At 42.6% G+C, this 16,164-nt stretch overlaps 1 protein-coding gene and 1 long non-coding RNA gene across 2 annotated transcripts in view; both read left to right on the top strand.

The window, feature by feature from the left end:
- Nucleotides 1-16,164, top strand: part of LOC126635329 (uncharacterized) — a 494,663-nt gene that overhangs the window by 368,942 nt on the left and 109,557 nt on the right. The window lies entirely within an intron of this gene.
- NEGR1 (neuronal growth regulator 1) overlaps nt 1-16,164 on the top strand; it is a 232,562-nt gene that overhangs the window by 106,841 nt on the left and 109,557 nt on the right. Inside the window, exon 3 of the mRNA XM_050306397.1 lies at nt 15,464-15,589. Coding sequence (XP_050162354.1) covers nt 15,464-15,589 — 126 coding nt within the window. The remainder of the gene's footprint in view (nt 1-15,463; nt 15,590-16,164) is intronic.

Genomic DNA, 16,164 nt, shown 5'->3' with positions numbered 1-16,164 from the left:
TAGAATATTTTCAGTAACAGCAGTGATGAATGGGAATTATTAAGATCACCCCCAGTTCTGGGGGAGTCATATTTGCAGCTTTTAGAATTCCAGCTTGCTCCAGTGGACAGTGATGATGACAAGTGGAAGTTACCCTGGGATGTGGGGAGGAAGTGCCTGAAGGGAATAAGGGGGGAAAGGCAGAAGGATAAAACCAGGGATTTCATTCAGATCAGAAGTATATTTGTGGTACTTACTTACAATAAAGTATCCAGCAGAATTCCTGGTTGCAAAGCAAAAATTCTGTGTCTTTTCCTTAATTATGGTCATGTGTCTGTCCATCAGCACTTCAGTAGAATTCACTGATTTTTAAAAGCTGGTCTTCACATTTATGTTTGTATCAGACAGTGCTCAAGACTCAATATGCTGGAGCACCAGGAGCAGCTGAAGGAGCTGAGGGGGCTCAGCCTGGAGAAAAGGAGGCTCAGGGGGGACCTTCTGGCTCTCTGCAGCTCCCTGACAGGAGGGTGGAGCCAGATGGGGGTCGGGCTCTGCTCTCAGGGAACAAGGGACCCAATAAGAGGGAACAGCCTCCAGTTGTGCCAGGGAAGGTTCAGGTTGGACACGGGGAAAATTTCTTCCTGAAAAGGGCTGTTCAGCCCTGGCACAGCTGCCCAGGGCAGTGCTGGAGTCCCCATTCCTGGAAGGATTTAAAAGCCATGTGGATGTGTCACTTGGTGACATGGCTCAGTGGTGGCCTTGGCAGTGCTCAGAATAGTTGGACTCAATAGTCTAAGTGGGCTTTTCCAACCTCAGCTGTTCTGTGATTTCATGATTTTCTCTTCTAACTAGGGGAGATGTTGTTTCCTTTAAAGCCCAAGTCATGTAACACTTACTGTTCATTTATAGGAGCAGATCTTGCACAGAAATGTTCTGAGGAGTTTCCTTGCAGGAACCACACAATGAAAACTCTGTGACTGAAATTACTGGGGCTGTAGTTCTGGCATATTATAACTTACGAAGCAGTAACAAGGATAATAAATGGTACAAGATCTTTAGCTCCATACGAGAAAACTACAGCAAAATGAAACCTTATAGTACGGATTCTTAATGCAATCCTGTAATATGACTCTAACTTCTATTATACCTACTTATCACAGGTCTTTTATCCCAGCTATTCAGATAAAAGCTCAGGAGTTTTTGCAAACAGAACAGCACAGCCCCATGGGTAAATTTTGATTGCTGTGCTCAAGGAGATGCACACACAAAATCTGTTCTTTTACTGCAGTTTTTGACTTTTTTTTTTTTTTTTTTTTTTTTTTTTACATGGTGTTTTAAATATTTATCCCTTCAGGTGAATATGTTCATTTATAAGGTAAAGATTAAATAAAACTCTCACAAGAGAGACGTGAACTTGAATGTGAGTGCCCAGATTTGAATGGATAAAAAGGCACTTCAGGAGCTGGATAAAACCAGCACCTTCCTAAGCCTATCAGAGCTGCCTCAAGGCCAGAGGAACTGAAGACATTCCAGACAAAATAAATAGCTGAATTTCTGCTTACTTTTAAAGCTTTATAATACTGAAAGCTCAAGTATAGAAGTGTGAGAGTTATTCTATTGACCCCAGTGGATTACTCGTTTTGTTGTCTTTAGGATTCAGAAATGTTCTTATTTTATTTAGACTGAAATTTTAATCATCCTCCACTTTGCATTTAAAATATGATATTATTTCCCTTTCTACCATCTTTAGGAGAAAATAGGAAAATTTCCTTAATAGTTGGCAGATTAGCTTTGTTATGTAAAATAGATCCTTGGCAAAAGAAATTATAATTAACGCAACCGTTCCATTACACAATAAAAGGGTTGTTTAATAAAAAAAAAATCTTTCTGTTAGAAACACTTCAAAGCAAAGACACTGTTGTGTTTTCACAGTGAATTAGATGTAGTTAACATGCTGAAATATTTTGCCCATAAATATTCCCAAATCTCTTTCTGTGATAACAGCAATCTCTCAGTGTAGCATTCCTCGCCCCAGGTTTGGGAATTTCAAAGTCTTTGCCCTGAGTTTCCTCCTGCATCTCCCCTCAGATGACAACCTCTCTTTAATCACAGCATTCGCTGCACAGACACTTCTGGGCCACTAAAATATAGACTTCCCATTAAATGATGGCTCTGCCTTTGGACTCCCCTCTGGTTTCTAGCAAGCAGATGCAAAATTCTTTAATTTTGTACCAGAATTTCTGGGATCATTCTTCCCAAGGCGTTTCCAGGTGTGCAGGTATTAAAGGCCTCTGCTTTGTGCTTGGTGGGGGTTTGGCCTCTTTGCCAGAGGAGTTGCCCCATTTCTGATCATCTCCCTGAAATGCATCTGTTCAGTTCCTCTCGTCCCGCTCTTCCTGTTTAATTTCCATCTCTTACAGCAATGCAGGTGCCCCAGGAGGTCTGTGCCCTGCACATGCTGCATTTCACCTGTGTTTGAACACTCCTGGAGCAACCCCAGGAACACGCTGAGCTTTAGTGCTTCATTTTCCAGGCTCCTTTCAATCCCAGCCCATAGTTCATGAGCTGTGGGGAATTATTTCCTTCAGAACTCTACTTAGAACAGGCAGAGTCTGTCAGGGACAAGAAGTCTTTTCTTGTTCAAAGTTTCCAATAATTTATGTAAAAGAGCTGTTACTTTATGATGGGAAACATCCAGCAATAGTCATCCTGTACTCCATGAGATCTTGTGGAAAGGATTATTTATGTGCTGCAAGATATTAGTTTCTTCATAGATGTACTTTGATTTGCTTTATTGTTTGGGGGGATCTTTTGTGAATAATGTGATGTGACATGAATTCCCTGTGAGGGTGGTGAGGCCCTGGCACAGGTTGCCCAGAGAAGCTGCAGTTGCCCCATCTCTGGAAGTGTCCAAGGCCAGGCTGGACAGGGCTTGAAGCAACCTGGTGTAGTGGAAGGTGTTCCTGTCCATGGCAAGACATGGAATGAGATGGTCTTAAAGGTCCCTCCCAACCCAAACCAGTGTGAGATTCCATGACTCTGGGACTTCTAGGGAGATGTGTGATGCAGCAGATGAGTATTCCCATCCCAGATGGCTCTCAGGGCTATTTTTTGTCTCTCTCCTTGTGGAAACACACTGATGCCTTGATGGAATTACAGACCAAATAGGGTAACAAAGGACATCCATGGAATTTCACAATGTCTGCTGATGCTTCTACCATTCTGCCCCTGTGCCTTGTCCCAAAGGTAATCCTTGCCCTCATCACTGGCTGCACCAACAGAACATGCTCAGTCTTTTTTAACTTCAAGTCCTATATATTAATTCAGATGCTCATTTCCACTGAGAACTAGGTATTTATTTATGATGGTGAGGCCCGTTGTTACCCAGCACAGAGGAGCCAGTGCTGTAATTCTCCCCTCAGATGGCAAGGGATGCTCTGCAGTATCAAAGCAGAGTCATCAGCTGGGCGTTTAAATGCTAATTAAGCAGGGTGTGAGCTCTCAGCTCCAGCCTATTGCATTGCAGAGAGGGCCTGCTCTGGCTGGATGTGATCTTTCTGCACAGCACCACAGATTTGATTTATTCCTTGTTATGGCAGTCTTTAATAATCAGTGTAATTTATAGGGACAAGTGCATAGAACCTGTATCCATTTCTCATTCCCATTGATTTCTGTGAGCAGAGCCACAGAGCCATTCCAGGTGGGAATCGTGCCTTGTAACAGAGTGTATCTGTCACTGTAACAGCGGGAGCACAAATTGAATTTATTCCTGTGATTCCAAGGCTGAAATTATGGTAAAATTTTCTCTTGGACCTTTCTTAGTCAAATGAAGTGCCCTAAGAGGGAATTGGTGCTCAGTCAGTGCTCAAACCCTCACTGGCCTGGAGACTGTGCTTGAGGCATCACTGAAGGGCTTTAACACGTTAGAAATCCCATTATTAGGACAATGCTCTGTTCAAAGTGCTGTTTCTGTTAATAAAAAGGCACAGAGTGATCCCGGCAGTGTCTCAAGGCTGAAAAAGCTAAAAACCCTCTGCATTTTTCTCCTAAGAAATCCCCTGGTTGGGTGACGATGCAGCAAAGGGTAGAACTGGATTCTGGCAGAAGATGTTGCACTGTCTCTGCTCAGGTATCTAAAACTGTTGGGCAGGTAGAAGTTTGATTTTAATTTGGTGTTAACTGTCTGTAAAATATGAATATTAATAACCCCATTAATCCCCATTAATACAAACACTTCTCATGTCATTGGAACCTCATGAAGATTAAATCACATTTCCGGGCGATGGGGGCAGTTCTGCAGGAGCTTGAGAGAAGAAATTAATTATGTGGAAAGCAATTCCAAGTTTAAATGTTAGATAATCATTACTAATTTCTGGGCTACGTAGTGAGAACAGAAATAAATACTGAATAAATAGTGAATAAATTCCTACCAACTGACTTAATTCAGGGAATGAGCCTTTGGATTGAGTCAATTCATTTGAAATTTGCTCAGTATATATTTGTGTTCAGTGTAACAAGAGAACAATTTTCTTGAGTAAAATAGTATAGGATGGGATTAACAAGAGAATGTTAGACTGATGCTCACACTTCTGTCCTGGATCTCTTTTCCAAAAATCAAGGACAGGCAGCCTAGACCAAATTGCTGTGAGGGGGGTCCATAGCTTGTTCAAAATATTACTGAAGGAGTGACTGTCAGTGATTCGCTGTCCAGAGGGAAGGAGGTGTTGGATGGGTCTGTCGTGATTCCAAAAGGATTTCAGAGGGATTTCAATAGATGAATGAGGTGATAAACTAGAGAATACATCTATATAATTTGCCAGTGACATCAAAATGCAAGTGCTTGTGACAACAGGCTTCGAACTCCGAATGATGGATTTCAGAAGCACTGTGGAATCAATAAGATGAAATTCAATAAGGACAGAACAAGACACGAGTCTCAGGGAGAAATCAAATACACAAATGAGTGAAAACTACCCAGGCAGCAGCACTTCAGGAGAGGAAGAGTGGCCAGGGATTAAATCCAGGACACCAGAACAAATCCTGCAGGAAAAGGACAGCTGGCATCTGGTAATGCAATGCCCAGTTTGGAAACGATTTGTACCTTTCTGCCCTCTCCCGTCCTGCCCAACAAGACAGTGGAAGGTTTCATCCACGTAGACAGGGAATTCTCATAGGTAAAGCAACTGCTACAGTATGGAAATTACATCAGGAGCCCAGGAGTCATGGGAAGGGTCCTTTCCCTGGGGACTCTCCGGTGTGGAGGGAGGTGGGGATGAAGGAATAGGGAACATGATGAGATCCAAGGAGGTAGTTGTGGATACAATTGAACCACGTGATCATAAAATCCCAGACTGGTTTGGGTTGGAATGGGCCTTAAAGCCCATCCAGTTCCACCCCCTGCCATGGGCAGGGACACCTTCCACTAGCCCAGGTTGCTCCCAGCCCTGTCCAGCCTGGCCTTGGACACTCCCAGGGATGGGGCAGCCACAGCTTCTTTGGGCAACCTATGCCAGGGCCTCACTACTTTCACAGGGAAGAATTCCTTCCCAATATCCCATCTAAGGGGGAAGCCATTCCCCCTTATCCTGTCACTCCAGGCTCTTGTCCCACGTCCATCTCCAGCTCTCTTAGAGTCCGTTTAAGCACTGGAAGGGATTCTAAGGTCTCTCTGGAGCCTTCTCTTCTCCGGGCCAGACATTCTCAGCTCTTCCAGCCCACCTTCATGGCAGGTGGGCTCCAGGCCTGGGATCAGTTCAGTGGTGTTTAGGTTGTAACGGGTGGGACCAGACATGTCCTGAGGAATAAAGGATGAGGAATTGCTTTTCAGATCAGAGCAAGATGCTTAAAATGCAAAGTAAGCAGAGACATATGGTTGGGATACAGAGAAGGGGGAGTGATGCAGCCAGAGAACTGTCAAGGGAAATGATTTTAATAACTATATTGGGAATACGATGTAAATCTGTCATTCATCCTCACTGGAGAGAGACTGAACCTGTAGAATTCTCCAAAAGGAAAAATGCAGAGTTACAAGAAAGCACCTTGAATCATTACAGATCTTTTATTTAGCTCCTGTGACAGCAAGAGTAGCAACAGGAATATTAGTGTTTATCTGTCAGAACCCTTTAATATTCTCATTTTGCCTGGAAGAACCAGTGATGAGGTTTTACCTCTAATTTTCTCATCTAGATTTTTTTTTCTTGGTACTTCTGAGTTGCATAAATACTGCAGTAAAAAGCCCTTGGCCACCTAAGTTTGAATTTGTCTTGAGAAAGTGTCCACACATATATGTGTGTACAACCTCCTCCTGAGGGGCAGCTCTGATCTCTGCTCCCTGTGAGCAGGGACGTGACCTGAGGGAATGGCTGGAGCTGTGTCAGGGGAGGTTTAGGTTGGATCTCAGCAAAAGGTTCTTCTCCTGGTTGGGCACTGAACAGGCTCCCCAGGGCAGTGGTCATAGCCCAAAGGCTGCCAGGGCTCAAGAAGTGTTTGGACAATGCTCTCAGGGATAGTGTGGGATCGTTAGGGTGTCCTGGGCAGGGTCAGGAGTTGGACTGATGATCCTTGTGGGTCCCTCCCAGATCAGGATATTCCATGATTCTGTGATTTTATTATTCTAAGTGTCTCCAGCTCCTTCAGAAGCATCCACACCCAGGGTGGGCTCTTGGAAGGATATAGAAAGGGATATCGAAGTTTACTTTGAATTATTACATTATATTGCTTCTCTGGCTGGAGCAAACAATGGTTTTCTCTCTGTTGGTTTAAATCAAACCTTGTACGATTGAACTTGTGGTCTGGAAAAAGGAAGAGTGGGGTTTGAAGGAATAATATCTGTGTGTCCTTATATAATAACCAGCAGCTTATTGACATCTTCTGGAGGAACAGGGACGGTGTAGCCCAGGGCTGACGGTACAGGAGGAAAGAAGGAGTTTGGGATATTTCTGGCAGATTGGGGAAGGTGGGGGTGTTTGCTAGTGCCTCACAGATGGAAGAGATTTGTCTGCAGGGTTATTTATACAGTTTTGCTTGGATTTTATTGTCCTCTTCCAGTCTGTGTCTGCTTAATCACCGAGATCTGCAGACATTTCCTGGGGACCACGAGGGTTTTGAGATGTTCTGACTGGTTTATGTAGATTTATTCAGGCTGTGTTTTAACTGACGAATGTTTATCCTGTTCCACCCAGGTGCTCCTTTCTTACCCTGTGTAAACTATTTTCATCTTGTCTTTTCTTAGCGATCACTCTGCTGGCATAAAAATTAATGCAGGGGGGAATATTTTTTTAATTATATAAAATGTATTATTTTAACCTTTGGCTATTTTCATATTCTTAATCAATCACCTTTCTGGGAGTACCTATTTTCCATAACAACATACCATTAAAACCACATTATGTTCCAGTTAGGGATATACTAAATGTTTAAATTCACTAAACTGAAAAGGATTTTTCAAGAATAACCTCTGTGTATTTTTTATATTTATAATTTTAATGAATTAGAATGACTTCCTTAATCAAACAATATCACTGCTGCTGCATGTAAGACTTTGGCATTGATTATCTGAGCTAATGCTTCCCAGAATCCCTCCTCAGATTATATTTAGCTCTTGCACAGAAGCAGTTCATAACCATGACACAAGTCTCCAGTGTCAGACTGAGGGTTGAGGTTGTTGAGATCTGAGGCAGAGAAGAATCCCTTGTAGAATCACAATGAAAAGTAAATTTGATATAATTCCATAGAGTGACAGAATCAAAGAATGGTTTGGGTTGAAAGGGATATTAAAGTCCATCTTGTCCCACCCCTACCATGGGCAGGGACACCTTCCAAAAGGCCAGATTGCTCCAAGCCCCATCCAGCCTGGCCCTGGACACTTCCAGGGATGGGGCAGCCACAGATGTTCTGGGTAGCCTGTGCCAGGGCCTAGGAAATAATTAAATAAATCAGATATTTAATGATCTGACAGATACATGGAAAAGAATGCCTGATTTTCGTGAGCCCTTCCCTATCAGTGTGTGTTAATTAGTTGAACAAGGTGACTAAAGCAGAGCTTGTCTGGGCTCAGGCCTCATGCTCAGCCAGCAATCAGAGCCCAGCTGGGACAGCTTTGGGTTTAGCCAGCAGGTTATTGTTCTTCTTTAGTATTTTTTCCCATTATAACTTTTTGTCTCCATTTCCATGATTAAACCATTAGCAGCAGGTTGATTGCAGAGCTCTGCTCACTGAAAGTGGCTCATGGAATGTCTGAGAGCCCACAGATCTCACCCCTAATTGCACAGGAATAATTTCCAAATAGAATCTTTCTTTTTCTATCCATATCCTGATAATCTTTATTTTGGATGGGGCATTCTCCCTGAAGCTGTGAATTGTCCCATTCCCACCTGCATAGGGGAACACCTGGACCTGGGTTTAGGGGACATGATGGCTTTGAGGAATTTGTGGTTTATAGAAACTTCTTCTTATTTCCTCTTATTTCAGTTTTTCATACCAAAAAGACACCACATCCCATCATCCCGTTACAGTGCTATTAATATCAGGAATCAGGAAGGGGCTTTTTTGTAAATTATGTGTTTTCACAGAATCCCAGCATGGTTTGGGTTGGAAGGGACCTTAAAGCCCACCCAGTTCCACCCTCTGCCATGGGCAGGGACACCTTCCACTAGACCAGTCCTGCTCCAAGACCTGTCCAACGTGGCCTTGAAAAAGCACATTTGCTTTTCATTTTAACCAAATTCAATGGTGCTTTAAAATGTTAAAAAGAATAATTAGACAGCTAATATGAAAAGCACTGACTTACCCCAAACATGCTGAGTACAGCTCAAACTGGGGTTAAAAAGCACAAATGTAGTCGTGTTACTGGAAAGTGTAGTCAGCCAAAATCAGCCTCACATGGGCTGTGCCATTCCACCAGTCCTTGGGAGAAGAGGAGAAGCTGCTGCTTCTGTAATGCTGGGGGATGGAGCTGGTACCTCTGCTCATCTCCCCCAGCTCAGACAGGGCTCATCCCTCAGGTCCAAGAGCAGGATGGGGTTTTGTGGTTGGCCTGAAGCCCAAAGTTATGTTGGGAGGGAGGAGGACGGAGCCAAAAGCTTCACCTCCCTACAACTCCTGCTCTATGGGGCAGAAGGGGGGGGCTTCAAGTGAAGACTGATGGGCATATTCCTTGGGATGCTCGAAGTTCTCTGGGAGGACATTTGTCTTTCCCCAGGAAATTCCAAAGATCTGCATCTCTTACCCCCAGTTATTTTGTCAGGCAGCAACAGACTCTGCACATAATCACTGCTCAGTTCCTGATGCCATAGATTCTCCCTCTTTTCTGTGCCTCCTACTGTTCACTTGCTAAATGCAGGGAGAAGGGGAAGGACAAGCCCTTGCTCTCTCTGCAGCACTTTCATCACTCTCCTGCATTTTTATATTAGTATACTCAATTTGTCACTGAGGAAACACAGCCATAGCAAAGCTGAATTCTTAGTCTCGTGGTGGGTTTGTTCTCAGCATCTCCCTGATGCTTTGGAAGGCAGAAGAAATGTCGAAAATAAAATTGCCATGTCTGTTAATTGATTTGCAAAGATGGAGCTGCAAATCAGAACAGCCTCACTGAACCAAAAATCAAGCAACATTGTTTTTAAGGCTTTCCATCTTTTTTCCTTAAGTGGAAAGTCATTCCCAGGGATTCTGATTGTCTCAAGTATAAAGAAACTTTTTATTCAATTCCCATATTCAGGCTCACTTCAGGTTGGTTTTGATGTCCTTCAGGATTTGATTCAGGAATGACAGTGATTTAGGAAGATTTAGAAAGATTAAATAAGGAAGATTTAGAAATGATAATGATTTAGGAAGGTTAGAATGGTTTAGGATTGATTTAGGAATGGTGAATGACTTAGGAAAAATCTTCTAGAAGGGATTCCAGGTGTGTGAGCCTTTATCCAGCCAGTGTCCACTTGCAGAAAACCTTCCTCTCCTGTGACTTTAGGACACTGGTGATACAAATTCAGTAGTTGCAACAGGTAAAATACTTGCTTACACATTTTTAATTCAATTTTTAATTCCAGTTTTGTATTATCACATTCCTGTGGCAATGTGGGTCTTTTTTCTAAAATTTAATATTCAAGTTGGTCTAAAATAAACTGATCCCTGATCACAGATAACAGGTGAAAATAAAGTTCTAGTGAAAACATAAATTATATTACTTTAATTTATACAGATTATGGTTATACTGCTACTCATATGAAAGAAGGAAGAGGAAGAGATTAATCAAAACCCTTACATGAACACTGCTTTTATGAGGTTTTTGTCAGGCTTTAGTGTTGACAGGAATTGGAAATAAATGAAGACTCAAGGCCCAACCATTTATCTTCCCAGCCCACCCATAATTTATTTTTTCAGCCCCACTTTGCCAAAGCTGACAAAGTATGTTTAATAAGGAGGGGGTGGGACCTTTAGGCAACGCTCCTCAATCAAACTGCACCAAGGAACTAATCAGGAAAATGCAAAATACAAAAGATTCTTGGTTTTCGCAGTTGGAGACTGATTGTCACGTAAATGAAGATTTGTGCCACGCTTGCACAGGCTGGTGGTTCTACTTTATTTTATTTGCTCCCCTGATTTAAAACCTGTATTAACTATACTGTAAAAATCATGTGTGATTTGGGGGTATTTTACAACTCAGTAAATGTTCAGTTATGAAACAAAATAATACTATAAAAAGTATAAAAATTAAGCATTTTTTTAAAATAAAAAAGTTGATAAATGTTCTTACTGCTCTAAAAAGCACAGTTATCTTTTTTATGATCAATGGTGTGCTATGTTCAACTAATGATTTTGTTGGAAATTATTTTTGGTGATGTTGAGAGTTGGTTTATTTTAAAATAAGGGATTTTAGTCATGGTATGCGGTGTTTAAGGGATTCATATTGCTTACAGGGCTGAGGAGGAAAACAGTGCACATCTTTGCCAAGGAGGTGGAGGATTTATTTTATGAGGGCCTGGAGTAATAGGACAAGAAGGAATGGCTTCCCACTGCCAGAGGACAGGGTTAGATGAAATATTTGGAAGGAATCGTCCTGTGAGGGTTGGGAGGCCCTGGCACAGGTTGCCCAGAGAAGCTGTGGCTGCCCCATCCCTGGAAGTGTCCAAGGCCAGGTTGGGCAGGGCTTGGAGCAACCTGGGATAGTGGAAGGTGTCCCCTGTCCATGGCAGGGGTGAGGCTGAATGAGCTTTGGTGTCCATTCCAACACAAACTATTCCCTGATTCTAAGATTCTATGATATAAATAATTTTAAAATCTTGACAGAATTGATACTGTTTTCAAACAGTTCCTTGTTTCTGAGAGTATTCAAAGGAGCTGATTTATGACAACTTATGAATTTGCTGTCTGCACTGTGACTTCGTGTCGCTAACCTCTGCACTGATGGCAATCCCTGCAGATTCCAGGCTTTTGGGGGGTCTGCAATCCTGCCATTTTTAGTTTGGGGTGAGCAAGATTTGGCATGCCCTACATAAAGCCGCAGGCTGGATGGAATCTTCTCCCAAACCACACGGAAGCAAGACTAGGACTGGATCTGCAGCTGGGCTGGGTCAGGAGCAGGTGGTGGAGCTGCCCATGCAGACACACCTCCCTGGCTCATTAGTGGGGGGCTGGATTAGCAGCTCTCACTGCTGTGTGGGACAGCAGCCAGTGAAATCTCCTGGAAATAAGTGACATCTGTTTTTGGGGATGAACACAACTCGAGTGCTGTGTTTGGCAGCGTTCACACCTCGGTGGGGCTTGGAGATGGTTCTTGATGAGCTCTGCAGATGGTCCTGTGGCCCCTTGCAGACCCTGTAGCTGTCAATGCTTCCTTCTCTTCTCATTCCCAAACGATTCAGGCATAATAATTATTCCTAATAATCACATTTCAACCTGGCTTGGGTTGGTTTTTTTCTTTAAATCTTTCCTTTGGTTAACTGTCTTGTTTTTCTCTTTTCCCCCCATATTGATGGTTGGAGTTGATGATCTTAGAGGTCTTTTCCAACCTTAACGATTCCATAATTCTATGATTTGAGTGTTCTGGCTGTGTCTGGTTATTCAGCCACAAGTTGTTTCGTCGTCCTGACTAAAATGTGAAGAATAGGAGAAGGAAAGAACCGGAATTTAAGGGTGTCTTACAAGAAATCTTCATGCCAGTGCAGCACTAAAATTCATGAAAACTTTGGGAAAACAGGCTCATTTGTAACAGGAAGGTTCCCCAGAGGCCAGGGGATGTGGTGATTGCAAACTGAGGAGTCATAGAGATTCTCAATTAGTGGCAAATGGAGTTCAGACCTGCTTTTAATAACCCTCATAAGCACATTCTAATTTTTCTATGTATTTGTCATAAAAACTAATTATTATGTCCAAGCCATAAAAAGAAGAATAGGATTCTATTTCCTGTGTCATGTCAGTGATTTCAAGATATTCCACAAGTTAGTGAAATCAATCTGCATATTAGAAAAGCAAAATGATGCATTATTGTGTCTGCAGAGAGAAATCAATGTTTCACCTGATTTTTTCAGTCTTTGCAGCAGAGGGCTCAGGCCATGAAGGTCCCTAATGTGTCATTACAGCAAGGTGGGGTCAAGATGCAGGTGGTGATCTCACCCTGGGAAATGCAGCTTCCCTGTGTGCTGTGGGCAGGCTGTCCATTGCCAGGGCGTGAGAAGACTTTTAGGGCTGTACCACTGGCCCTGACTACCTTGGCCACCTCAGAGAAACCATTTCTTGTACCAGCATGTCTGTCCCATGCCCCCATCACTGCCACACCCAGGAGAGAGTGGGGACTGAGCAGGGACCTGTTCCGTCTGCTTGTGGGATGAATTACTGGAGATTGTTAGCCCAGGTCGAGACCTGATGAGTCACAGCTCTGATAAACATCTCAAAAAAGCCCCGCCAACAGCATATTTTGCATTTTCACAGCTATATTTAGATGTATTTAAATGAGATTTGGTTTTGAAATTTGAAAAGGCAGATGTATAGAAAATATTACAAAACCTGTGTATACGTGGAAAAAAATCATACATCCAAAGACTATCTGGAGAAGGTCTTCAGAGATCAGGAGATGGTCACGAGTCCTTAAAACAGAGCACCCAGGGGTGGGCTTTGTGTGTGGTGAGAGGAGAACTGTGGTGTCTCCACCACTTTTCACTGAGGGCACCCTGCCCACGTTGCCTTTATGTTCAGCTCCTGTAGTTGTTACTGGGGGGGTACTGAGGCCCTGGCACAGGTTAGAGAAGCTGTGGCTGCCCCATCCCTGGAAGTGTCCAAGGCCAGGTTGGAAGGGGCTTATGTGGCTTAGTGGGCATGGGGATATTTGGCCAAAGATTGGAGGTGATGATCCTGGAGGGCTTTTCCCACCCTAATGATTCTGTGGCTGATGGTTTCTACTGTGACACGTTTTCCTCTTGTGTTCTTGTTACCTCTCACCTTTTCCATGTGACTCCTGTAAGAAGGGAGTCTCCACATTTCCCTCAGCCACCATTGCAATACTATGACAAGGTGACAAGGTCTCTCTTAAACCTTCTTTTCTTATGGTTAAATGACCTCTCAGCCTTCCCTCCCACAGCAGCTTCCCAGGCCTTTGGTCACACACCTTGTCTGAAATTGAGAGGTTCTCATTTAAAAGCATTAAAAAGAGAAGTCAGGTTACTGCAAAGTACTTTTCATATTGGACCCCTGCACAAAATTTACTCAGGAGTTTAATTCCTCTTTTCAACCTTGTTTATTATCTCATTTCTTCTGCCTCTCGTTAATCCATTTACTGAATAAATGTTTATTCGCTGCTATATTTAATTTTTTCTGACCTTCTCAAGCTGCCACGTGAGATGGGTGGAAGGCTGTAGTTGTTGAAATGTAGAGGAGCTCTGTGATGGGTTTAATCTGCACTCGAGCTCAGCAGAGCAGATATGAAATGCTAAATCTGCTCATATATCAGTCTCTTTAGAGTTATCAGAAGAAATATGTATGCAAAATAAACATTTTTAATTCTTAATAAATATTAACATTCCATTGTGTTTATGCATATATATTTAAGTCATAATTACTAAATTCCACAGATTTGAGTGATCTGAATGTAATGATCCCTATCAGTCAGTAAATAGCAGAAAAATTAGCAGCATACTGATATACCAGAAATCCTGATTTGTCTCACACTGTGCGGTTCCAGAAATACTGTGAAAGCCAATTTCTATCATGGGAAAAAAGATCTTCCTGGGAAATAATTGATAATAATAACATCAACAATTCTCCATGAGTACTGGATCATATTGTGTCATTTATATAATTTACAGAATTGCATTATACAGCAGGACTACATGTTTGTGCTTATTTGTGTGTTATTTTAATTGATGTACATCTCTTATTCATTTCTTTTCTAATTCTATTTTGGAAATGAATGAATGATGTGACCTGCTCAGTGTCATTGTAATGACACTACTAGGTTTTATTTCATTTCCTTGCTGTAAAACCAAGATTAAAGAGGAGCCCAGTCAATTAGGGAAAGAACAAAGCACATGCTTAAGAGAAAATCACTTAATCTGCATTCTGTAAGTCTGGAAAACTCTCCACCTTCCACCATGTCATGGGTCCAATCTTCGCTTAGAAAGACTGTAAAATTCCTGAGGATAAGCCTCAAACCCAAACAAAAGCCTGCACATTTCTGCTGGATCAGACCTTCCTGGCTTCAGGAAAGTCTGGAGAGGGTTTTTTCTTTAGAGAGATTCACACTGAAAGCCAGAATTCTTGCCTTCATTGCTGGTACCCTGAGTTCCCTTTCTCCCTTTGTAACATTACAAGTAAAGTATTCCCTTAAGGACAGGCCATTTAATGCTTTCCGTCACTTTCCATCCCTGTGGAACTCTGTTCTCTGATGCCCAGGTGTATAAGTAGTACAGAAAATGAGGTTAGTGAAGAATTCTGCTGATGAAATCAAAGAAAAAAAACATCCAGCTTATTTTTTTTCCTAGCCCTGGTGCTGCTGGGGCCTCAGAGCAATATGAGGCAACAGAAATAAATGTATTTTAGTCTTCTGCAGGAGGAGATACAACTCTCCAAGAACACACAGGCAGGATGTAACAGGCATCTGAATTTTTAAAAGTACAAGAACAATTTCATTTTCTCTTCTTTACACACTGTCACGAGCAAGCTCAGCCTTTCAACAAGAGCATCCATGTTTCCTGGGAAATCGAGGGCAACCCCTGCTTTGCACAAAACACAGGGAAGTGCTGCTTTCTCAGTTGTAGCATTTGGGATCCAGGGCTGAGCTCTGCAAACCTGATGGAAATAGTTGTGCTCACACCTCACTGAGGGTTTGCACAGTTGCATTTCAACACCTACCTGTAATTTTATCCCAAAGGCAATCCAGCTATCCCAGCTCTCCCAGCAAATCCAGGTATCCCAGCTCTCCCAGCTTTCCGTGCTCTGCTGGGATTGTACCAAGTCAGCAGCTTTCCATGACTCCTTTCTCCTTGTTTCATTCCAGTGTCTCCCAAGATATTCCGCATCTCCAGTGACATCAATGTGAACGAGGGCAGCAACGTGACCCTGGTGTGTCTGGCCACAGGGAAACCAGAGCCTTCCATCTCCTGGAGGCACATCTCCCCGTCTGGTGAGTGTGGAGCTACCACCCCAACAGGGTTGGCATTTTGGGGGGTCAGAAGTGGGACGAGTGGCAGCATTTTTGCCTTGAAAAGTGCGTGTCTAATGGGACCTTTAGAAAATAAGCTTCTTCAGATTTTGGGTGAGATCAGGGAAAACTGGGATACTACTTTAACACACAAATGAAGACATCAGGGCACCTTAAATATGAGTAAGTATGTTTTAACAGGCTGCAGACATGGATCATACAATTCCAATTAAAATCCAAGCAAGGACATAATCAGGAAGACACAGGACTCTCTAGAAATGGGCATGAAAGTTAAACACATGAACACATCATACAATAGGTTTAATTTACTGTCATTTATTTTACTATAACTACAGATGCAGGGTGGGCTTTTTGGGGTGTCCTGTGCAGAGCCTGGAGTTGGACTCAGTGGTCCCTTCCAATTCAGGATATTCTAGGATTCTATACCATTGAGTCATTACTCCTTGATGCAGCACAGCTTATTAGAATGGTTTTAATGAATGAAGTAAATTATACTTAGGAATAATTGCAAACAAAATATGTTATGAGGAATTAAA

Source organism: Myiozetetes cayanensis, unplaced genomic scaffold, assembly GCF_022539395.1.
Source record: "Myiozetetes cayanensis isolate MyiCay16 unplaced genomic scaffold, myiCay2020 scf12, whole genome shotgun sequence".
NCBI lineage: Eukaryota > Metazoa > Chordata > Aves > Passeriformes > Tyrannidae > Myiozetetes > Myiozetetes cayanensis.
Note: the sequence above shows the minus strand (reverse complement) of the source record. Positions and strands in the feature narration are given on the sequence as shown.